The sequence below is a fragment of the Crinia signifera genome, chromosome 3, assembly GCF_055691185.1.
Source record: "Crinia signifera chromosome 3, ASM5569118v1, whole genome shotgun sequence".
Lineage (NCBI taxonomy): Eukaryota > Metazoa > Chordata > Amphibia > Anura > Myobatrachidae > Crinia > Crinia signifera.
Window position 1 is genome coordinate 217076224 of NC_139219.1, and position 26189 is coordinate 217102412.

Consider the following 26189-nt stretch of genomic DNA (forward strand, 5'->3'; position numbering starts at 1 on the left):
TCTTAGCAACTGCATCATTTTTATAGGCAGGTGACTGCTAAGGTATAAATCTGGTTACAAATGAATGAGCGAAGGTCACGACTGAAGGCATGTGTGGCAGCTGGCTGCCCGATGAGCAGCTGTATTTACTGTTATGTAAATTGAGAATTTTCTATCTGTAATTGTAGGTGTAATTCCACTAAACTTTCTAAAGCTTCAGCTATGAGAAATATATGCACAATATTACACCCTAGTTCAGTGATTTTCAACCTTTTTACCTTGCGGCACACTAAATACGATTTTAAAATTGCCAAGGCACACCATGAGATCCCCACAGGGCAAAACACATTGGCCCCCACAGGAAAAAAACAAAGCTATTGGCCCCCATATAAAAAAACAAACACACTGGTAACAAAATAAAATACATTGGCCCTTTACATGAAAAGAAGAGACCAGTAAATAACAGTTGAAATGGTGATGGCTGTAAACTGGTTTGGGCATCTCTAGATCTGGGGGCACACTTGAGAACAACTGAAGGCACACTAGTGTGCCACGGCACAGTGGTTGAAAAACACTGCCCTAGTTATATGACAGTAGGCGTTTGTAGCTCCTGTGTGCTTGCTGCAAGACTAGTATGAATTATTATTAATCTCATAATGGAAAACTAATAATCTTCATAATTTGCTTTATTTTATTTATTTTTTTAGATTTGTCCCGGAATAGGCTTTCTGAGATTGCGGCAGAGATCTGCCACTACGTATCCTTGGAAAGTCTAAACCTTTATCAGAATTGCATCCGCTATGTGCCAGAGGCCACCCTTAACCTGCAAGCCCTGACCTTACTCAACCTCAGGTACAGTGTTAATTGTATAACTTTGTGTAACAATGAGATAAATCTCTACATTCTCAGGAGTCTTACTGCTAATGAACAGCAATTGCATTACCAGGCACAGAGAGGGAGCATCTAATGCAGTCTCCGTGTGAAGCTAAAACTCTATTTGGATAGTGCTCTCGTTGTGTTTTCTTAAAGATACAAATTGGCAGAATTAATATCTGAAACATTGCAATGCTGAATACAGTTATCTTTATAGTTCTTGTTTAGGTCTCCAATCTGTATATACTGTATCACATGTGCAAGTTGATGGATGGCAGTGTCCATTTTAATTTACATTTTTGTTTTTGTTTTCAAGTCGGAACCAATTGACATCACTCCCTGGGCACCTCTGCAGTCTCCCCCTGAAAGTGCTTATCGCTAGTAACAACAAGTTGGACTCTTTGCCAGAAGAAATTGGTCTTCTGAGGCATCTGACCGAGCTGGTAGGTACTCTGCTCATCATACCAATTTAATACATGCTATCAATGCTTTTGTATAGTGTTCACTGTAGTTATTTTTGGAGCAGGATGCTGATATGGACACATTTTGGAAGTAAAGCTGTAAAGCTTCATTAAAACTAATATATTTCTGTACATGTAATCTAATCAACCCCCCCCCCCCCCTCTGTATATAGGGACTGTGCTCGCAGGTTAGCATGCAAATTTCAATGAATAGAGTATAAGGACTGTTAGTAACCATAAGCAAAGTATTGGAGCAAGGGGGATTTAAGAAGGGGGGGGGGGGGGGTACCGCATGCAAACACTCCCGGTAGGCTTCCTCTGCACATGAGCAGTGTTCCTGGCGAAACATTTCTTCTCCAACTATCTAAAACACTACGAAATATCTGCAGTGCTATTTCTTATTTAGCTGCAGTGCTGACATAGGACTCTAGACAGGTAAGTAATCAGTGCAGGGGGTGTGGTTTGGGCACACTGGACCCAAGGGCCAGTGTGCACAGCACGCATAAAAGATGTGTCTGTCAGGGCTGTGCAATTGCGGCCCTCCAGATGTTGATGAACTACACATCCCAGGATGCTTTGCATTAGTTTTGCTATGTGGCCATGCTGAAACTGATGCAAGGCATGCTGGGATGTATAGTTCATCAACATCTGGAGGGCCGCAATTGCCCAGCCCTGGTCTATGTAGTGGAGGCAGTTAAATGGTGTCACAGGGTTGATGTCTGCAATTTTTAGGAATGATAAAGAAAATGATAGCCAGCAAACATAGGGGTCAAGCTGAAATGAATAAAACATTGGCTGTTTAGGTACCCCAAACAGTAGTCTTTGTGTTGCGACCCTCCGTTTAGACAGGTTTAGCTGCATTGCATGGGTAGAACCAAACTGTTTGGCTGTATTGTGCTTAGTGGGAAGAAATATTGAAAATCCTCCAGATCTACTGTCACTTTAGATGGGGGGTCGGGGGCAAAAAACTATTGAATTGCCCCGTAAATGCATTACTATTTATTTGTAGGGTGTCCCATGAGTACTGCCAATGGTTTTTATTTATGCACTGCTTTAAAACAAGACTTTTTCCATACTTATCCATATCCACTCTATTTGAGACCGATCTGTAAGTGAATCATTTAAAGTCACATCTGCAGGTTAACACTTGAACAGTATTATGCCAGCTGTTGGCTAACTGCTTAATCCCTATAATATGCAATATAAAAGGAATGGATACAGAGGGTATTTTATACTTTTTCTAAAAAGTAAAAAAGTCATTAACTCCGTTCATTAGTGCTACAGTAAATCATCCATACAGTTACATACAATGATTTAGAGTGAATACACAATCGGGGGGAGTCACTTATTTATATTACAAGTGTCATTGTGATGTCAGCCAGGGTGTCTAGGTACAGGATACATTATCCACTTTATTATTTACTACACTGGCAATATGCTTCATTTGGTAATTAAGTAAAATTTATTTTATGGAAGAAAGAGTTGGTGAGGCTTCTGATTTCCTATTGCGTGTGCTCTGACATTTCACTGCATTGAGCCCATATGAGTTTTTGAGTCTGCTTTGAAACACGTAGGCATAGGTACAAACAATAAGGAGTAAGTAGGTTGGGTGGGAACATTGATGTTATTGACCTGGGGGATGAGATGTGTACACTATTCCGCATGGCCAAAATTGTCAGACCAGTCCAAAATGTATGATACAGAGTGCCTTCCTGATCACACCTCATTCAAAGTAACTCATAGGAGTATTGGAAGATTTTCTGTAAGTGCCATGGAACGAAATGCCATCATTTTAATAGATTTGTCCTGATCACTGACTGCCAGTGCAGACTTGGGACTGAGCACTGGACATAGTGCTCAGCCCCACTTTTGAATACCAGTTCATGGTTTTCTGGGGGTAGGATGCCATTCCACCGCATGGGATTAATTGAAGGTGGGTAATAAGTAGGGTTGCCACCTCATCCCTTTAATCCTGGAGACATATTAATTACACAGGTTCTGTGGCTGGCTCACTTCAAGACTCAATTTCAACTGTTTTTTTTAAACAGCCATCAGACTTCATTCCAACTGTTTTTTTGTTTTTAATCAGCCACAGAACCTGTGTAATTAATATGTCTCCAGGATTAAAGGGATGAGGTGGCAACCCTAGTAATAAGCCTCTAGCAAGTTAGGACATGTACCATAGAGACTAAATAACAGGGTTTGGGCAGTTATAGATCCTTAAGTGAGCTGTAAAAGCTATGCAATTTACAATATTGGAGCACACTGCGAAGTGAGAGCAAAATATCTACCTAATGTTTGCATAGGCGAGAGAGAGGATCGCAGTGAGGCTATAGTCAAAAGAAAGAGTAGACCTTGTGTATTCCTTAGGAAAAATACTGTATGATCTGACCTAGGTGGAATGTTCAGATGTTCCCAAAATGAAAAGTGAGTGGTAGTGGGATAAGTGAGACAGTGGGGCATGATCCCAGATGGGTGGTATAGAACGCTAGAATGGGGGTCCAGAGAGTATTTGCAATTGTGATGACCAGAGATTAGAAGTCATTGATGGTTTATGGCCGATTTTGAGTAGTTTTGCCATTAAAGGGGAAGAACCAGATGGTTTCCCACAATCGATGTGAAGCTTAAAGAAATAGGTTTGTTTTGCTTTTTTCCTCATGGGACCTGGTCACCAAGCATAGCTCTGCCACCCCTCCCTGTATTTTGATTGTCCCACAGGCCAATCAAAGAACTGGTTGACTGTCGATATGTTCGATATGTAAAACAATCGATGGCAAAGGCAACAATGGCCATCCCTAGTCCAGAGCAGTGAAGGAAATGGGACAGATATTATCAGTTGAGGTTCAGTCTGAACCACAGTCGAGATGCATTTTGAAAATGCCAAAGAATACATTGTGTAATATAAGCTGCACAAAAAGGAATATAGTAAAGCAGAGTTAATGTTTTTACTATAAGGGATATCCTGTCAAACACCTGGAATTCAACAGTCTGTAATTTGGTCGAAAACAGCCGCATTGAATAAATGTATGCCGATATTTCTGACTGTCCGAAATATTGGCAAACATTGACTACCCCCCCCCCCCCCCCCCCATAGTAAATCATTTGAAGTTAGGTATGGATAACGGACAACTCCCACATTCATAGGGATGATTTCCAAGTTTAGGAATAACTGCTATTTCTGCCCTGGTGATGGTGCCAACAGTAACAATATTCATATTACAGATGTACAGGTTTTGCAGGGAAATTTTAATTTTTGGTATTAAAAAACAGGTGAATTCTTGAACTTTTCACGCAGTTTTGTCTTAGACACTTCAATCCTCCTACATAATTGTGCCTAGTTTGTGTGGTTAAAAATCCCTGCACATCCACAATTAGTTCCTGATGTGTGGTTTCCTGCTTTCTTAATTCCTTACCTCAATTTAGGAAAACTACCCATGTAGCTCTATCCTTAGTATTACAGCCACATAGAAGGACAAGTCTATGTCTTACATGATGAACACTCCTCTCACTCCTGTGAACTTTCTTTGATTTGATTATCTGATAATGATGATATACACAGATGATATATGCATGGGGAGATTTATCAAGGGGAGAGAAAGTACCAACCAATCAGCTTCTGTCATTTTCCAGGCTTTGTTTTAAAAGCCTTTTTTCTCTCAAAGCATTGATACATTCAATCTCTGGCGCTATTTCCGGCGGGGGAAATAACGGCGGGCGCCTATTCACTGCTTTCTTGACAGACACCCCCTTTTTGCCAATCGGCAGGCAGGACATTGAATTCCACCTGGCGATTTGCGGTCGAGCAAAACGAAAATGGGACAGGGTCACGGCTGTTGGGATGTACCGAGAATTGAATACCACCCTATATATGAGTACTGTACTCAGGGGTAGATTTATGAATGGGGCCTTAACAATCATTATATCTGAGGATCCGCTTCACCGCATTATAGTTTGCGGGATGCAGACAAGTGAGACCAGGAAGCGCCGCCGTGCCTGACAGGAAAAAGCACCTTCCTGTCAACACTGTCTGCTCTGGGTAAAAGCCTGCTGCACCGCAAGTAAAACCAATAAAGTTTTGGGTACTGCTTTCCTAGCATGGCGCCCACGATCTAGATTGTATGTGTGGGGCTGATATCTCAAGCATCTCATGCATCTTATGTGTTTGTGCAACATAAGATGCATGAGATGATGCGATCGACGAGATTAGCATCTCATGCATCTTATGTGTTTGTGCGGCATGAGATGATGCAATCGACGAGATTTTTACATTGGAATCAATGTAAAAAGCCCCCAAAACCCCAATTTTAATTGCTAACCCCCCCTCATGGGTGAAATGCCCCCCCCCCCCCCCCCCCCCCATTGTTAACGCCACCCCAGTATTGACGTCAACCCGAAGCGTGGCGAGCGGCGGCGGTACGCATCCTCCGACCTTTTCATACCCCCACTATCCACGTCGGCGTGGAGTTGATTTTATATAGTGTGGCGAGCCAACGAGCCCGAAGCATGGCGAGCGGACGCGGAATACATGTAAAGTAGTCCGCGTCCCCTTGCGGGGCTCGCCACGCTTTGGACTCGGTGGCTCGATGCGCTCGCCACACTGTATGAATTCAACTCCACGCCGACGTGGATAGTGGGGGTATGAAAAGGTCGGAGGACGCGTACCACAGCCCGTCGCGTGCTCGCGACGCTCGCTTCGGGTCGGCGTTGATAGTGCTGGTGGCGTTAACAATGGTTATTGGGGGCTCACGATTTTTTATCTCATGGATCTCATGCATCTTATGGATGCATAAGATCCATGAGATTAAAAAATCTGGTCCATCGCGTTGATTGTATGCCTTAAGTACCTTAAACTTAAGGCATACAATCAATGAGACGGCGCCGTGCTAGGAAAGCAGTACCAAGTTTTGTCAAATGAACAAAATAAAAACACCATGAGAAGCCGCAGCACCAGATAATAATGGCGTTATCCACAGGGGAGGAATAAGGGAGGAAGGCATGCATCGCCTGATAATAAATCAGGTAGGGGCAAGGTGCTCCATTTAAAATAACGCATATCCACTAAGCCTCCTCCCCCCGTAGCACCACCCATTAAACACCCGCATTGTGGGTGTCATACATCAGGGGAATCTCTATCCCCTGCCATAACGTACAGGGGATGCAGTCAAAATCCCGACCTATAGAATGTACAGGTGAAACAGACAACATGACTTTCCGTCGACAGGTCGCAAGGTCGACATGGGTTTTTTCACAGTTTTTTGACCCGACATTTGCCAACAGGCGGTATTTCATGCCCTACCATCCACTAGGACGTGGTGGGAGAATAAAATAGTGTGCCGAGCGCAGCGAGGCACCGTGCCCGAAGCACCGCGAGCGATGCGAGGGGCTGCGGTTAACTTCCAACTGTGTCGACATTCGGGCAAAAAAAAAATACCCTGTCGACGGAAAGTCATGTTGACTGTTTCACCTGTACATTCTATATGTCGGTATTTTGACCCTGTCGGGATTTTAAATGTCGGGATTTCATACCGAATCCACATACAGGGATAGCGCATATTCCCTTGATGGCCGCTTTAATAAATCTACCCCTCTGTCCCTTATTAACAGTCTTTAAAAAAGCAAATAGTCTATACATGCCATGGTAACACTCATGTGGCATGATGCTGTGTGTAAACTGAACTAGAAAATATTTTTTTATATTTATAACCAGAGAAGTCGGTCTTGATTAGCTGTGAAATACTGTAGAATATTGTGTATTTACGGTCATGATTTTCTGCGGACATATATTAGATGACGTAATATACATTTTTGCAGAAGTACTCACAAATATTTCCTCTTAAAACATATTTGCTTTACAGGATGTGAGCTGTAATGAAATCCAAGTGCTCCCCGCACAGATTGGCAAATTGGAATCATTACGGGATCTCAACATAAGGAGAAATAACTTGGTACATCTGCCAGAAGGTGAGTAGATAAAAATGCTTACTGACTGATCTTATATGTAGGTACACAGATGCAAAGGGGATTTTCACTTCCTTAAAAGCTACCATTCTTCTTTCTCCCTGAGTCATTTTATATACCTCTTTCACACTAGAAAGCGCTTGCAACCCAGGTCCCGGGTGCGACTCGGCTCGCAAGCGCTTTCACACTAGCTGCCCGACCCAGCATAAAGCCAGGCGGGAGGCGGAGCTGTGGCGATGCTGGGAGAACAGGACACAGGTCACATTCCGGGTCCAACCCTGTTCAACACCCGGGTTGGACCCAATCTTTCAGTAGCCTTTCAAACTGACCAATTCCCCGTGTTGTTGCGCGTTCATGTGCAATTACCCGGGACATATTTGTCCGTGTGAAAAGGGTATTAATGAACTGTTTTGTACATTATGGATTGCAATTTTTTTTATGTTTATCTCGTCACTGTGGCACTAGTTTTCCTTAAAGTGATTTATCTGCATGTAATCCCACCATTTTTATTTATGTGGAAAAGTAGTGGTTAGGTTAATTTGAATGAAATCACAGAATATGTAGGATACATAATGAATAAAGAAGCAGTGGACAAAGGGATTTTCAAAAATAAAATAAAAACATAACAACCTCCAGTCTCCATAAACAGATGGGTATGATAGTTACCAATTTAACAGTAAGTTTGGTGCTAAAAGAGAGCCTGTGTGCAGGCTCTAATTGGTCCCCCTCCCCTTTCTATCTGGAGGTGCAGTAGATATTTACTTATTCCATTGCACTTTACATTTGGAATAGTAACAAGACGACATAGAGGTAGGAGGACCCCTGCTCGCAAGCTTACAATGTATAGACATTGTGCGAGAGTCTATTGCAGATGCACAGGTCTTCAGGGACATTGTGCCCGTGCTGCATTCCCAGGGACACCACTATTACACATGCGCAAATAACTGTTTACATACATACATGGTCCCTGCATCACAGCACATGCAGTTATATTTTTGCCTCTGCTAGGGTGTACAGACAATCAGCTGACAGACCTATATGATGGTTGCAGGAACCACCTACAATGACATCACAACTTGGTGGGCATACTGCATGTGTCGGCCAGACATATTATGTGGCTAATCGGTAAGTGTATATACTTACCAGAGTCGCTCACTGGGTCCAACGTAAAAGTGTGCACCCATCCTAAGATGTAGATTTACTAAATGTCTGCAATAGAAAAGTGAAGGTGGTGACCAACTCTGTAATAGAAAATAATAGCTGGAATCTATACTATGCATAACACCTCCACCTTTCACTTTTTTAAATTTTAGTAAATTCACCCCTAAAAGTCCCATTTTAGATCTTACTTATATGTTTTCAGGCAATTGTCATGGTAGCGATTCAATCCTCTTTACAAGCACAGGGAGATTACATTAATGTTTCAGTGCATGTCACAGGTGGATAATAGAATTTACAAGGTCAATCCCTTGACCACTTCTGAATTAAGTTACCACTGAGGTGATTAAGGCACCAGCACTTCACACACACACACACACACACACGCATCCAATAGTGTCTTACTTAAGGTGCCCACACACTAGAAAGATCTGCGATCATAAGATGTGCGCATAAATTAGCCTTCAAATCTTTTGTCCGTCCTGGACAAAAGATTTCAGGCAAGCGCACATCTTTACCAAAGATTTTTCTTAAGATCCTGTGTGCGTTCCTATAGATCTTTTGTTAAAGCTTCTGATCTTTTGTGCAGCACGTAAGATCAGAAGATTTAGCAAAAGATCCACGGGAGCGAGCATCGGCCGATTTTCGACCGATATATCGGCCGATTTATCGAAAATCGGCCCAAAAATCGTTCTAGTGTGTGGGCACCTTTACAGTAGGTACTTTGTAGAAAATGTAAAGTACCCTTTAATTATTTAACTTTTTAATGATGACATGTCATGGCAAGTATAATTTGCATTCACAAGTGAAAAATTACAGTGATTGACCTTTTGGTCCTTATTGATGTTGTCATACTATCATTCGTGTCTGTATAACTTTAACCCATTAATGGAACAGAGATTGAGACCTAACAATGTAGGGCAATGTAGAACCTTTTTTAAATAATGCCAATGGCTGGAATTCAGCAAACGCTAACTAGTTGCATTTTTTATTTTCGCAGATAAGTTAACATAATTTTGATTGTTATTATTTTGAACATGTTTTGAAGTCCCAATTGTATCATACTTATTGAGCCATATGTTTCCTGGCATGTGCACGAAAAAGAGTCCCTAGAAATCATCTGCTGTTATCTGGTAAATGAGTGAGGTACTATGGTTTTGACTTGTAGCTCTCTGGACTTCATTGGTCAGTGTTAAGCCCCGTACACATGTGGCGACCAGCTGTTCTGGCTAAACGACGTGTCACAGCACGAACGCTCAGCACATAGCGGAACACACACTCAGCACACTGCCATTCTTTATGCTGAGCGGGGATTTGCCTATTTTTTATATTGGCCCGCTTCTGGGGAAAGCAAGCACTGGCTTTCCCTGCGAGCGATACCGATGCGCTGGACTGCGCATCGGCATTACTGCAGAACGTTCCATGCTCCTTTTCTAAGTGATCTAGTCAGATCGCTAAGAAAGGGGGCTGAAATCGCCCCGTGTGTATGGCCCTTTACAGTTCTTGTTGATATTTATTTGCTGTTGCAAAATGCTGTATTATTTTTGGGACGAGTAGATATTAATAGGGGTTATTAAATTGTTCCATAAGTCATACTCTAAAGTTTGTCTGTTGCGCAACAAAAAATCTAATAGGCCATTGTTCTGTTATTTGTGGCTAAATAGATTATTAGCAATGCAAATGGCTTTGTCATAAGGAATGTTAGTCTGTGTAATGGTATATTCCACATTTTAATACAAGTGTAATTGCAGTGACTCATGGTCTATTTCTGGTTGATATATCTTACAATGCCTGTCAGTGAGTGAGTACAAAAGTTATTATCTTTTAGCTTAGTACAGCCTGTCACTGTATTTATTTATTTAGTTAGTTATACCTTTGGAACTTTTTATACTACTTTCCTTTCATTCACTAGGAGACACTAGAAGGAGATTATAGACGGGTGGTCAGTGGGAGCTGGCACTTTATAAATAAAATTGACGTGTGGAGCTCCTCCCCCCTCTATGACCCATTCTCCCCCAGTATTAGAAATGTGCCTTGGGAGCCAGTCACTACTAGACTGAGCTCCAGCCTACAATAGAGGTGGGGAGCATGGCGTCTGCCATGCTCCCCACCGGTCGCTGCAACCTGTGGTCTCCAGAGATCCTCTCTGAGGAGGTAAGCAGCCTGCGCATACCCCTCTTGCCCACCACCTCCGCTGGCCGCCTTCCCCTTCTCTCCCCTTGCTGTTTGTCATGGGGATGCCTGTTTATGGCTAACTGCCGCGGTCGCTTGTGCTGGGGAAACTAATACAGCAGCGCTAGTGTTTCTGTATACCAGCGCTGCTTCATTTTATGTGCTTATTGGTGGTGGGACACGGTCGGGTTGTATACTCTAAGGCTGAGAGGCTATGCAGAGGGGCTGTGTTTTGAGCTGCTGATTATTTCAGGAGATTCAGGATTCAGATGTTCTAGAGCAATGGTAGCCAACTCCAGTCCTTGAGAGCTACCAACAGTTCACGTTTTCTAGCTCACATCACAGGTGCACTCATTACTGACTGACACATTTTAAAAGATCCACAGGTGGAGCTAATTAAGTCACTTGTGATTCTGTGAGGAGATATGGAAAACGTTAACTGTTGGTAGCTCTCGAGGACTGGAATTGGCTACCCCTGTTCTAGAGTTTCCAGATATATCTCTGTTTGGGAAAAGACTACAGGTTTCCATAGTTTTTTCCTTTTTTTCACAGAAACTGGCGGACCAACTACAGGTAGCCTGGGAACATCCTGATAAACATTTTTGCCCAAAGTTTCCGGTCTAATTACCTGTTCCATGGGAAACACCTCCTACAGTAGACTCTTCTGTGTCTAGGTTATTGAAGAAGACTATGCTTCCAGTCCCAACAACTACGGAACTGGAAGCACCCATCAAAACAGAATTTGCAGACCACGCTCAAGTTCATATACATCACCACACTACTGTTTCAGACCCACGCCCGTTAGTTCATGGATCGTCAAGCGGTTGAGCATGGGGCTGCTGAAATGATTACAAGTTTAGACTTCAGAGTTCCTCATGCTAGCAGACATATTAAGGAGTCTGCTGAATATTTAGGAGGTTTCTGAATTTCCGCTTCAGCAGTAGTGGCTCGATAAGCACGGCTGTTGCGTTCTTGAAATGTGGATGTTGAATCCAAGCGTGGCCCTTCCCAGGCAATATACTTTTCAGACCAGAGTTAGGTAAGTGGATATCCCAGGCTACAGAAAGGAAATCCACTTTTCTACCTACAACTGCGCCTCGACCTCGGAATTCCTATTCTTGGCCCTCTTTTTTGCTCGAGCCCCCCCCTGTTCCAAAGACTCCAGTACTCTTCCCAGAGATGGGCCCACTAACATCCCGCAGCTCATTGTCAGAAATCCTACAGACAAGCCGGTGGCATGGCTTGCTTCCAACCCGCCTGGGATCTCTATTGGGGGTTGCTGGTCTAAGCAACTTTCAGAAGGTTTGGTTCAACACGTCATCAGTGGTGTAGTAGATCCGCAATCTTGTATCCAGGAGTTACAAAATTGACTTTGCCTTTCCTCCTCCACCAAGATTCTACAGGTGCAAAAGGACAACAGTCTTGTCCTGTGGGGGCAATTCGGTCCTGGTTAGAGGCATCAGAGAGGCCAGGGATATTCCAACTTTGTTATGGTGCTGAAACAGGATGGCTCTGTAAGACCAATCTTAAATGTCAAGTCTTTGTTCTTATCGGTTCCGGATAGAATCATTGAACTTAGTCATTGCAAGTTTGGAGCCTGTGGAGTTTTTCATGTCTTTAGATATAATGGATGCATATCTGAACATCACTATCTGGAAACCTTAACACTCCTTCCTGCGGTTCACTGTTCAAAAGACCATTTCCAGTATTGGGCTCTGCCATTTTGTCTGTAGTTGGCACACCGTTTAGTTACAAGGGTCATGTCAGTCATGATAGGCCTTACTCAGTCCCGGAGAGTAACTATCATACCATTTGTGGACGATCCATTAATAAAGGGCCCGACGGAATTTACATTGCTGGTCCAAGTTTTTCTGACCTATCAAACCCTGGTAGGATATTAAATTTAAAGAAATCCTATCTCCTACCCTAGCAGCAGCTTCAGTTCCTGAACATGTCTCTAGATACCCGGAGACTAAGGGTGTTTCTGCTGGATGACCGCATCCAAGGGATGGTTAATCAGATTTTGAGATCACAATAGTTTATTGTGCACCTGTGCATTTGCCAGTGTCTCCTAGTGGATGAAAGAGAAAATAGGAGTTTGGTACTCACCGATAAATCCGTTTCTCTGAGTCCACAAAAGGCACTGGACGCCCACCCAGAGTTGCTTCTCCTACCTACTCCTATTCTTGTTGTGTTCTTTTTTTGTGTGAGTGTTCTCCCCTTTTCGCTGTTACGGCTACCTTTTGGCCAATTTCTTGACTGGGGTCTAATGGGGCATAGAGGGGGAAGGAGCTTCACACTTCAATTTTTTTTTAAAGTGTCAGTTCCCACTGACCACCCATTTATACCCCCAGTGTAATCTCCCTCCAGTGTCTCCTGTGGACTCGAGAAACTGATTTATCGGTGAGTACCAGAATCCTATTTTTTATTTTGGAAAACGTTTTGGCCTATTTCACTGGCTGTTCTGTAATGATTTGGTAAAGGTGTGGGGACTATGCCTTAGCAACAACTGATTATTTGCATCCTTACAGGCCAGGTGTCACTTTTCTTCTGGACCTATTACACTCAAACTTAAGTTACTGATGCCTGTTAAATAGATATATGAATTCATACTGTAATGTTGGTGTCATAGGCTCTACCTAGGACAACTAGTACTGTTCTCATCTGCTTTTTAAATTGCAGTGAGATTAAGTGACAGTGGAAATTGATACACCTTTTCCTTTGAGATGGAACAATTGTCGATTATTATTCTAAGGCTTAGATTAATGCCATATTAGGAACGCAAGAATGGCTGTACACGCTTTTCCAGAAATGCAATTTTATATTTAATTTTAATATAATATTCTTTTGGTTTAACTATAGTTCACGTATGGTTCTTTCCTATCTCCCTATGTATTCCATACATATGGGCAATTCACTTATTATGGAAGAATTGCACGCAGATGATTTCTGCGACCAGCCCAGAGACTTCACTTGTTGCGGTTTTCTTGAGGTTGCAAGCAGGTTCCACGAAAAGTTCAGTTTCAGGACTGGTTGCAAGCACAGAACATGCTGCATAATGTGGCACTCTTACGCAAATAAGTGAAAGCTCCATAAATTTGTTGACTGAGTAAATACCCATCTTATAATTGAATTGACCCCATAATATTAAATGATTCTAGCGCATAACAACAATGTTCTGTCTCAGTGCTGAACTATTTCTTTTGTATCATTCTGCTCTATATATATGCAAAAAAAAAAAATAATAGCATGGATCTCCCAAACTCTTGGTTCATAGTGTCCTTAGGCCCTCATGATTGTTTTCTTGGCACCAGTAGTCGATGTGGAGATTAAATTAGTGGCAAAGTTCCACTGTAACTATCTACAGGTTTATCCATATACGCCAAGTGGCGCGTCTCTCAAAATGATCAGCAAAAATGTGACACTTCTACATCTTTGTGTAACGGAGTCTATATATACAAAGCACAATGTGGTGTGGAAAAAAGCCCACAGTATTGTAGAACTTTCGCACTCACATGGGTATCGGCAAGTGTTGCATATCAAATTAATCCGTTCAGTCTGCTGGTGTGTCTTAGTCACTTTGCATGGGGGAGGGGGGGGGGGTGAGAGGGCAGCAGCAAGGTATGGGGCAAGGAGGGTGGCCTGGCATGCTGAGAGGGTCACAAATGCAGCAGTCGTGTAGGAGGACATACCAGTATATTGTCTCACAACTGTAAACCAGATCAGTGTGCTTTCAATCAATGAAATAGAACGGACTAAGGCAAATCAAGCTTTTGTGATCAATGTTAAAAATAAATGAGTACATGTAATCCTTTCTTCTTTTGCAGAACTTGCAGAATTGCCTTTGGTCCGTTTGGATATTTCTTGCAACAAAGTTAGTAGAATACCAGTATGTTATCGAAACCTTCGTTACCTGCAGACAATCACCTTAGATAACAACCCTCTTCAATCTCCTCCAGCTCAGGTTTGTGCTTTTCTTCTTTAAATGTTTAATTTCTGTGAATTTAAATTGTGTGTATATATAATCTGCATTTATACTGCACTCTCTGAACATGGGTATATAATTATTTATTTTTAGGAATGCATACTTTTTATGTATTTATTTATTTGCATATATTGTTTATCATTGTAGATTTGCATGAAGGGTAAGATCCATATATTCAAATACTTGAATATGGAAGCTTGCAAAAATGCCCCAGACCTGCCTGAATATGATCGAAGACCGCTAGGATGGTAAGTTTCCTATTTCTATACATATCACGTGGTAACAATCCCTCTATCCCAGAGGGCTGGGCTGGAAGCATTAGAGCCACAAGACACATGCAGGTATAAAACTGTGGACACACGGTGTGATTCTGGCTATGGATTTTGACTATATAGTCAAAATCGAAATTTAGTCTGAATACAAGGAAAATTAAGCCAGTGTGGTTTGCGAAAGAAGTAGCAAGCATTGTGAAAGCAAAAAAGTTGGCCTTTAAAAGAGGTGTATCTTGTTAGGCTAAGAAGGTATATATAGAAGAAGTAGAGATAGTAGAGTTATCAAAGGTGCACTCTTGAGATCTTTATGCTAGACGTCCAACTGATAGTTACTTACTCTTAAAATTTAACTTTTATTCAAAGATTAATTTAAAAAGAGGTGTACTACTTACAAACTCTTAAAGAGACAAAAATACAAGTGTGAAAAAAGTTATGAAAAAGTGATTAAAAATGTGATGTGGATGCTATATTAGACAGCGTTTTATGTTTTACACATGTGAATTTCCTCATATATTGAGATGTTATTTTTAAACTCTAATATATATTTCTCACATTTGTTTTCCTGGACTCTAGCCTGATATTTTTTGGCGAGTACTGGGGCACTGCTGTATTTACTGGTGATTCTGTGATATTTCTTCTGCACCTATTTGTTGGAGCAGACTGTACTGTTATTCAATTACAATGTAGCATTTCAGTTTCAATATACAGCTTTATTGTCAATGGATGGATACAATTGTTTCTTTTTCAGTCTGTGTGTTTTGAAAAGGGCTAGACTAGAGAGATTTCAGCGCTTTGCTTGAATGTTCTATTTATGTCGCATTCAATGAATCATGTGCTCCCCAAATTCTGCTTGAATATTTTATACAGTCGGGTGTGAGTTGTTTATATGGGTATTATTCTATTAGAACCATCCCAAATTTAATGTGTGATTAGGTCCCATATTCACAGGTTCCTAATGATTCTTGCGCATAGATAATATTCTATTGCTATATTTATCAGGCACATTCTATGGGCAAGTAGTTTAATGTATTTTATGCCGTTTATTTGGTTATGTTAAATGTACAGTGTGTAAAGGGGGGGGGGAGGGGGGGGTACGACGACGACTTTTTCTAGGTGTATAAGTGAAAGGCGAAAAACAAAAAGTGGAGTAATAAAACTAGCGAATGGATTGATAATTGCCATCAAAATGCAATTCCTGAACCATCAAAGATTTTTTGCAGTCTATGCAATTGTGAGTAGCTTTTACTCTTCTGCTAATCTGCGACTGCGAGTGGAAGTGGACATCACTGGTGTCAGACCCTGCTCAAAAATGCCTGTGAACACACCCAGAAAACATCAAGTTACCGCCCCCAAATGACAGCTTCTTGTCAGTCAAAGTCTGGCTATATGGGGTTTTCTTACGCTAATCTCCCTCACGAATGCGCAGTGCGTATGGTTCACATGCACAGTAATTCCATAACCGCTTAGTTTGTGAATTCCCTAATCCGCAATCCAAGCTGATTTGGCCCCCTATAATGGCATGGCTAATAGTAATTTACTGTCAGAGTTGCTGTGGACTGCTCAGTGCATGTTTGTGGCGGGATATTATAGCATTACACCTCTTTGTTATGGATGCTTTCTAGCAAAAACCTCCTGTACATTAAACATTGTCAAAAGCTGAGAGCCTCAGCTACTTCATAATCTTTTAAATGTTACTTTTATAGCTTAAGTTTTTTTTCTAACCATCGAAACACACTTTTTTCTAACCATCAAAACACAAGGTTGGTTTTACGTTGATGGATTTAAATAGGGGGTGGGGAACCTTTTTTTCAGTCAAGGGCTTTTTGTAATGTTCAAAAAAATTTCAGCGGGCCCTATAAGACTTGCAAATTTTCTGGCTTCATGCGTCCCATGCTGCTCCGGCGGCTACCGCTGAATAACACTCTCGCTGCCGCTAAATAAGAGGGCACTCACGAGAACTCCCCCCTTTCTTAACTCCCGTGCAAGCCATCGGGAGGGTGCACAGGCCAGTCAGAATGGCTACAGGGGCCGTTTACGTCCCGCTGGCCGGAGGTTCCCCACCCCTGATATAGATATTTGCAGTCTAATGGGGGGATTCTGTGCTAGGGACTGAGGGGCCATTCTGTATGTTCAGCCTACCACTGGTGTCTCTGCAGTCTTGTTACTAGCACCTGAAAGCTGGATGATTTACTTAGTTATTTAATACACTTTGTACTTTAACCGGAATATCATTTATAATAGGATTCATGAAATTTAAATGATATTAAAAATAATAAATAAGTTAATATGATATGAAGATTGACACACATGACTGATACGTTTTAAAATCTGAAACGGTCTTTCCATATAGTCAAGATGATGTGTATCCTGGTCGTACTTATGGTGCTCTGGACTCTGGGTTTAACAGTGTGGACAGTGGAGACAAGAGATGGTCCGGGAATGAGGTAAAATATATATTTATTTAAAAAGTTATTGTATCAATACAGTGTGTGCCCTGGGCAATCCTTGTCTTTTATGGTTTTGCCAAACTTCATACAATGTACAGATAGGTGACCTTCTGAGTTGCATGCATTCTCTAATACAAAGATTTTGGTGAGATCAAACCCGTGGCTTTACCAACACATTGATTTCTTTGGTCTGAATACATGTATTTCAGATCACTACTTATAGTTTATCTGCCAAATTTAAACCAATTTAACTTAGTGGGAATTTTTTTTGGTACTTGTGAGTTATCCGGGCGTCCGATTTTGAAATCGGGTCGGATCGGGACATCGCATCGCATCGCATGCGACCATCGGATGCGATGCGATGACCCGATTTTTCTATAGGAATCAATGTTAAAATGGACTGAGTCCATTTTAACATGGAATTCAATGGGAAAAAGGGTCCTTTTCATACCCCTACTATCCAAGTGGGCATGGAGTTGGATATAAACCTGTGGCGAGCGTAGCGAGCCACCGAGCCCGAAGCGTGGCGAGCGGACACGGAATACCGTCCCCTCGCGGGGCTCGCTTCGCTCGCCTCGCTGCGCTCGCCACAGGTTTATATCCAACTCCATGCCCACTTGGATAGTAGGGGTATGAAAAGGACCCCTTTTTCCATAGGAATCATTTTAACATTGATTCCTATGGAAAAATCGGGTCATCGCATCCGATGGTCGCATGCGATGCGATGCGATATCGCATCGCATCTGATTGTATGCCTTAACTTAAGGCATACAATCAAAAAATCGGACGCCCGGATAACTCACAAGTACCTTTTTTTTATATATACACTATATATGTATATTACAAAGCACTACTCTGTACATGCTCTCTCAAAATTTTGCATGATCTATCAGATTGACAGCCTGCATTCTTATTATTGAAATAATTTTTTTTACTAGTTTCATCAATCGAGTTGGTATTAAAACCTATTTTTCTGCCGTCATACATATTAGTTTGTTAAACTAGATCCACATTTTAGTTAAGTTTTGTAATTAATATTTAAACTAAGGTTGAAATGACTTATTGTTGGCTTTAATCTCATTAGATTTTCCCAAAATGAGATAAAACCAATTTATTTATATACAAGAGAGAATAACATCCAGGGTTGAAGTAGTACCCTATCTTAATCAACAGGGATAATAATTGTCTAATTAATCTAATCGAAATTTGATATCAAGCATTATTAACAGCCACACTAGAAGCTATGGCATTATTTATGTTGTGCTCACAATAACCTACCTTTATTTTTTTTTACCTGTATAGTCAGCTGTAGAATTGGTAGTACTTCCAGCTGAATGTGTTATTGTAAACTAGTAAACAAGAATAGTCCTTTTACCCTAGAACACACAAATTGCTTTCTCCCTGATTTTTGCCATGATTCACCGTTTTGCATTAGACATCTTTTTAAGGTGAACTGGAAAGTGATCTTTTAAAATAAAGGTTTTTTTTGTTTTGTTTTTGGTGTAAAAAAATATCTGAATTTTTTTTTCTGTTAAGGGGCTATTTTTATTCATGTGCTTGAAGCACATTAATATATATTAATTTTTTTATATATTTTTTTACATTTTATATATATATATATTTATTATTATTATTATTATTTTTTTTAACACATTCGCCATCAGGGGCAGAGAGCCCCTGCGGCATTGAATAGGGTGACAGGGAGGGCTGGCAGTGGATACTGCAGCCCTCCTGAACCCTGCGACTGTGCAGCGAATCCTAAATAGCTGCACATGGAGAATAAAACCATTGAATACTCCCCTTAGTGTCAAATGATGAACGATTGAGCAAACAATTACACATAAACAATTGATCTTTAATGATGGTGTAGGGTAGTGTGAGACAGTCAATCAGCTTTTACCAAGTCATTCATCATGCATACACATGAAACGATTGGTACACATCGCTAACGCTTGGTCGATGATCTTTCTGCATGCAGGAAAGATCATCGACCTCTACCAACGACCGGCAGATACACGCATTGTCCTCTGTCGTCCATAGACACAGAACGATTTGAGCAATTGGTCATTTCAATCAGTCGGGAACGCCCAGATCTTTTGCCAAATCTATCCGTGTGTATGCACCTTAAGCCAATGATTAAAGTTATTAACTCCATTGTGTGTGGGACATCAAAGCCTAATTTTCAAAATAGTGAAACACAATTTGATTTTTACTTTCGCTGAACCTTAACTATCAGAGTGTTGATAACTTTATCAATTTATCTAGAGTGTATTTTGGCTATAAAGAAATGTAAAGGACAATAAGATAAAGGAGCACACAGTTTGATTCTGTGCACACATTTCTATTTATTTAGGGTTTGTTGTTTTTTAAAGCCACTTTTTTAGAACAACAAGTTTTATTACAAGGTTACACCACAATTGCATCATGACAGCGGACTCTATATTTGTTCTTCATGTAAGTTTTTAAACATGATTTCTCTATGGTCATCCAGCTTTGAGTGACTACTCAGCAGAGACCTAGACCACCATTGTAGGTCATGGCTAGATGGGAATGCAAGCTGCCAAATAGGAGGTACAATGCTTTGTCCTGTCTGACTCTCACTTAGCTCTAAATAACAATCTGTTTCTCTGTACGCACATATCCATGTCCCTGTTCTTTCCATAATTAAGGAAAGAGAAAACATTTTTCTTGTGGTAAAGAAGATGTAATTGCTGCAGATTTCGCAAGTAGTCTGCAGCCAACAAAACAGTGGTTAACCATCCAAACCTCCTCTTATGGCATGTGGTTTTAAACTGTTATGTGTACGTTGTCATTTTAGGAGTGGCATATTTATATTTTTAGTGTATGGTGTGGAAATCTTTCGTTTTGACTGTGATATGGTTTTGTTGAGAGAAAGCTACTAGTTTTAAATGGTGTAAATGTTGAAGCATGATCACATGCAATAAAAGTACATACCAAGCAAGGGTTTTTTTTTTAGCAAGATAAGCTTAACCATTACTTTAATGTGTATTTTGACTGGTTTTATAAAAAAAAAAAAAAAGCCTAAACTTCCATTCCTTTTTATACATATAAGTATTTTTTCTTTTTAAATATAGCCCACCGATGAATTTACAGACCTTCCTCTTCGGACAACTGAAGCTGGTAAAGAGCAGAGGCTACGAAGAGACCAACAGCATCTAGACTCTCGAGGCAATTCACTCATTTTAAATGGGTTAGGTAAGTGCTTGGATGGTGATGAGACTAAGGTTAAGCATCACACTAATTCAGTGGACCATTATAGTTATGCTGATTTCTTCTAACACAGTGGAGCATGACTTGGAGCAGATTGACTATATAGATAGCTATGCTACAGAGGAGGAAGAAGATGATGTGAGGCTGTCTAGGGGAGACAGCCTAAGCTCACAGTTCATGGCGTATATAGAAGAAAGGCGGGTGTCACATGAGGTAATATGACATACACTTTGTATTTTTTTGCTTCAATAAGATAATCAATGTGTTTTCTTGTGAAGGTTGACATGTAGGGTGTTTTGAACAAAGAACTGCTTGTATGATGAAAGTGCAAACCACACCCATAATAACAAGCACAAAATCCTAATGTAATGACCATTGTACGTGTTGTGTAAACCCTGTAACTTATTGCAGTTTATATTTATAGGGTTCACCTTTGAAGCAGACCTCTGCAAGAGAACTACAAAGATCTGAGGAGGGTAGAAGACATTTATACCAAAGCAGGTTAGCCATCTTTAACCCTGAATGATCTACAGCATTCGCAGATTTAAATGACTGAATAAAGTAGGTGCACTGCACTCTTTTAGTGGACCTTTCACCTATACACAAGTGGTTTTGTGAGTTGAACTAATAATGGATATTTAACCTGTGAATTCACACAGGACCTGTGCCTTCTGAATTATTAGTCAGGTCTCATGAATATTAATTATATATGGTCTCGTGATTAAAAGGGTTCATAGCATAATGGCTATACTGGTTTGGCTTCCAAATTAGGTCCACACTTAATGTATATGACAGGTTCAAAATAAAATTTCTGCCAGAAAATAGTAGTGTTGGCTAATGTTCCAATCAGTATAGTCTTAAGAAGAAGGGATTTGTGCATGTAGCTTTGGAAGCAGCAAACTACTTTGTATGACAGGGGTGTCTTTTCCATTTTTTCTACAGTTTTATTTATTGAAAGAGTTCATCAAAGGGGGTTAGGGTTGGGCAGAGATAATAAGTATACAGTACAAGAGATGATTTGCATATTTTATTTTCACAAAAACACAACTGCTGACTGTTAATGTTGTCCCATTCCTAATCTTATAGTGGTTCTAGTCAGTCTCCCAGTGTAGCTCATGTGGTCCCTTGTTGTGGGGCCAGAGACTGCTAGCTCAGAATAGATTGTGGCGATCAGGCATTTAGTGGCGCTTTGGGAAAACACACATGGAATTTGGATTATGTTGAATATCTGTTGTGTAAAACAAATCTGAGCTGCAGCTTTTGGGGAAAATTGAATATTCCCTTTTGAAGCCCTGAAAATGGAGGGAGTATATATTTGCTACCTTTTTAATTCAAATGTCTTGATGTCTATACTTGACCCTGATCTTTTAACAGATTATCCATGTAAAGCCACTTGCATTTCAAGCTTATTGATCATAATATTTATTATAGAAAAAGTAGTGATACCCACTAAAGTAGCATATTGTATTAAAATAGAGATGTGCAGGTTTGGTTGTACTCTGTTCTCAAATCGGGTTCATATTGGCTATCGGCTGTCACATGTTTTGGATAGCCAATACGATCCGGATTTGGGAACAGAGTACAACCAAACCCACACATCTCTAATTAAAATAACAACATCATTATTTTTCTTGTAGAGCCCCAGAAGAATTAAGAAGACCAGAATCTTTAAGCCTAACACATAATAAACAAAGGCAGCCATCACCACGTAGACCAGCTGAGAGGTAACAGTATAAACCATTTTCTTTTCTCTTTTAACAGGGAAATTGTGAAGGACTACTAAGGCAGATTCGGTACTTGTTTCCTAGCACGGCCACACCGATTAAGATCGGGGTGGTCGTGCTGAAAAAAATCGGGTCGATCGCATCGCATGCGATTTGGTCGCATGCGATGCGACCGACCGATTTTTGACCCGATTTTTTTCATTGAATCCAATGTAAATTGGGTCCCTGGGACCCAATTTTACATTGTATTCAATGAAAAAAATTCCCAACCCCCCCAAAATGAAGCGCGTAAACAGCAGCCCACGATAGACGCATACCCGAAGCGTGGCGAGCGCAGCGAGCCCGCGAGGGGCGGCGGTACGCGTCCTCCGACCTTTTCATGCCCTACTATCCACTAGGGCGTGGAGTGAGAATAGAATAGTGTGGCGAGCGCAGCGAGGCGAGCGGACGCGGATACCTTCACAGGTAAACGCGTCCCTTCGCGGGCTTCACAGGTGTCCGCGTCGCCACGGACACCTGTGAAGCCCGCAAGGGGACGCGTATAACTGTGAAGGTATCCGCGTCCCCTCGCGGGGCTCGCTGCGCTCGCCACGCTTCGGGCTCGGTGGCTCGCTGCGCTCGCCACACTATTCTATTCTCACTCCACGCCCTAGTGGATAGTAGGGCATGAAAAGGTCGGAGGACGCGTACCGCCGCCCCTCGCGGGCTCGCTGCGCTCGCCACGCTTCGGGTTGGCGTCTATCGTGGGGCGACGACGGGGACATCTATAATGTGAAATGGGTCATATGGACCCATTTCACATTTTTTGACATTTTTACACCATTTCAATGTTAAAAATTTTTTTAACATTGAATCCTATGCAAAAATCGGGGGCGTCGCGTCGGGACCAATGTTAATGGTCCCGACCGACGCGATGCCCCCCGATATTTTACCTTTCCGACAAGATTTCAATGTTAAAATATTTTTTAACATTGAAGTCTATGGAAATATCGGGGGCATCGCGTCGGTCGCGTCGGGACCAATGTTAATGGTCCCGACCGACGCGATGCCCCCGATATTTTATCCTAGCCGGCAAAATGGACCTGATTTCAAAAGAAATCGGGTCCATCGTGGGTAATCGTGTCCCTTAAGTAAGGGACACGATTACTCACGATTGTGGCCGTGCTAGGAAACAAGTACCGCAGATTCTAATATGCTGCAGCGCTTCATAATTAATAATATGCGTTTGGTTGACCGACCTCCAGTTACATTATTATGGGGTGTGGTAACAAACTTGCCATACTTGCTCCTAGAGGTCGCTCCATGCAGTTGTTGTTTTTTTTCTACCCATTATTTGTTTAAAACCCTGGTCAAAAGCCATGTAGTTACCACGCAGTGAGATTTCAGCTTAATTCTGTTAATACAGGAACACCCATCTTAGCGTACATTTTAAAATGTTAAATGGGAAATTGAGATTTCTCAGTAAAAATTATTCTTTGCAGTGCCTTCGGCTCTACTACAGGGAAGTAACATGTATGTGAAATATACTGATTAAAGCCCCCATATACACCAACAAACTCCCCGCCGACCACGATATTTGTGGCAGGTTGAGGTCATCAGCAAGTGCGTACACCTTTGCTGATGCCGGCGGGGAAGCGGTGGTCGGCGTTAACAAGGACCTCCCACGTCTTTGACAGTTGAAGTAACTGGAGATCTACTACTTAGAGCAACTGACGATGTGTTTCGTATTTATAAACTTTCTTTATACTGCAGGTCCCAACTGGATGCTACATCTCTTATCTCCATGACCAACAGTCCAAACCAGGTAATGCATAAGTATGTTTCAGAGGAATATGATGGAACATGCTCCCGTGCAGCAAACTTAAAGCCTCTGATTCTCCTGAAATAGTTTATTATACAAACATATGCTTTATTTCTGCTTTTAACAAACACATGTTTTTCAGTTTACTGTAACATAACTTGCTCTGGCCTCCTAGGCGGATACAGGTTTACCGCGTAGGGGAGACTTGATAGAGAGCACCAGGAGAGAGGCACAGCTGGCGGCACAGCAGTATGAGGAGAGGATGAGGGGCAGGTTAACACACGCTGACTCTTACTTAAAAGTAAGTTTTCATTATTTATCCTGCATGAGTGCACATCAGGCAGGATTATGGGAGAAGGGGAATATTTGCCTATTTCTGTATTATATTTACTGTTTGCTTACACATGATACTGAACTGTGCCTCCCCTTTTACTGACCTGAACTTGCAATTGTAGCCCATTCAGTATATGTTCAAAGTCAATTCACATCTCTTAAAGCTGCTAACAAAATTGAATAAAATACTTTTCCTTCCTTGTACATTCTTGTTTTCTAACACGTCTCGGCCATTTAAGTGTTTTTACTAAACTAATGTTCCACTGCACCCCTTTACATAAAATGTTTGTTGAGTTACTTGTGCACATACGTGGCATTACGTGTACACGTAGCTGTTGTTTCATTGTTGGTAACACCATTATTTTGCTCTTCTGATGTCACGATAGCATTTGAGTGTCTTTTGTGGCCATCAGTCCTTGTAGTTTGCACATTCTTACTAGGACAGATGTCTTTCATTGTAGCATTTAACAGTCATTCTGTCGTTTCATCACCAAGCTGACAAGGTTCTTTGATAAAATGTAGGGGCTGTATCGGGTGTGGTATAGAAGGTTGACAGTCAATAGGTCGCTCCAAATGGTCGACCTGCATTAGGCCAAAACATGAATGACCAACTGTGATTAAGGTTGACGGGTGCAAATGCTCGATCCAAAAATGGTCATTGCAAGTTTTTTTTGCAAGTATTTTATTTCATGTTCTTTTGACCACCATCAGCACAAATGTATACCAGCACTGGCTCTCTTCACTGGCCATGCTTTGGTCAAGGTGGCTCTCTCCGCTGCTACCAATTACTATTACCAATTTATGTCTGCAAGGATATTAAATTAAGCTAATGTTGGCAAAATAGGATAAACCCGGGGGCGTGGCTTCGACTGAATTTTGAGAGGACGTCCTCTCCCGCTGCTCCCCGCCACAGACATCCTGTTTAACTATCCTGACTGTGATTACGCCTCCCAAACTGCTCAGGGTGGTGGGGGAAGCTGCCTAGATCAACATTACCAGGTCCGCTGGCATCTGTGAGCATCTCCTGTTAAGCTCAGAGGTCTGTTATCCTGCAGCTCCTGGGTGGTCGCGGGCGCCATATTGCTGCCACTTGTGGAGGTCATGCTATGGTCGGCTGTGTGTGATCCCCGCTGGGCAGATTCTTCTTCACTACGGACCTCCTGCCCTGCTGCACAGCTCTCTTCAGCTGTAATACAGCTAGAGTCGGGGGGGGGGGGGGGGGGGACCCGCTGCACAGTGCTCCTGATGAATATACTGCTGGAGAGGAGAAAATTATGCCTCCATACAATAATCCTGTGACCTCTGCGACACTTATGTATGATAAAATCCTGGATGAGCTTTCCCCGATGGATTTACCTGACTTTTAGTGTCCGGGGAGCCCTGTTACCTAAATGCTTTGATGCGTCTGCAATCCAACTAAAACCTCCTCCATTTTTTTCTTTCTGCAGCTATATGACCCCTTACTTCATTCTCTTATTTTTCTGGTTGTACTCCTGAGTGTCCCCTAGAGAATGGATATATATTTTCTGCTATACCTTTGTCATATTTTGGGTCTGATAAATGGCCGGACTAACTGTCACCACATACCAGTCCACATTGCCCTTTCTACCTTTATTTTCATGTTTAATACTTTTCTAATACTGCTAATTTTTAATTATCCTTTTTATTTTTACTAATATCGGTATTCTCAAATTTTTATTTTGGTTTTGCTCATGAGACCTAAAGCAAAATATATTCCTACTTGTTGAGGGAAGGTTGGTTCTCGTCTAACCTGGCTCAGGGTTATTATTTTCAT

The 26189-nt window shown here is 41.5% G+C and overlaps 1 protein-coding gene across 7 annotated transcripts in view; it reads left to right on the plus strand.

Annotated features, from left to right (window-relative positions):
- Positions 1–26189, plus strand: part of LRCH3 (leucine rich repeats and calponin homology domain containing 3) — a 99472-nt gene that overhangs the window by 38746 nt on the left and 34537 nt on the right. For all 7 annotated transcript variants that reach the window (XM_083177441.1, XM_083177438.1, XM_083177442.1 and 4 more), the window contains exons 2-13: positions 687–831; positions 1169–1295; positions 7169–7274; positions 14429–14565; positions 14734–14834; positions 17209–17302; positions 20401–20521; positions 20610–20749; positions 20961–21037; positions 22174–22260; positions 24013–24064; positions 24237–24362. In XM_083177441.1, coding sequence (XP_083033567.1) covers positions 687–831; positions 1169–1295; positions 7169–7274; positions 14429–14565; positions 14734–14834; positions 17209–17302; positions 20401–20521; positions 20610–20749; positions 20961–21037; positions 22174–22260; positions 24013–24064; positions 24237–24362 — 1313 coding nt within the window. The remainder of the gene's footprint in view (positions 1–686; positions 832–1168; positions 1296–7168; positions 7275–14428; positions 14566–14733; positions 14835–17208; positions 17303–20400; positions 20522–20609; positions 20750–20960; positions 21038–22173; positions 22261–24012; positions 24065–24236; positions 24363–26189) is intronic.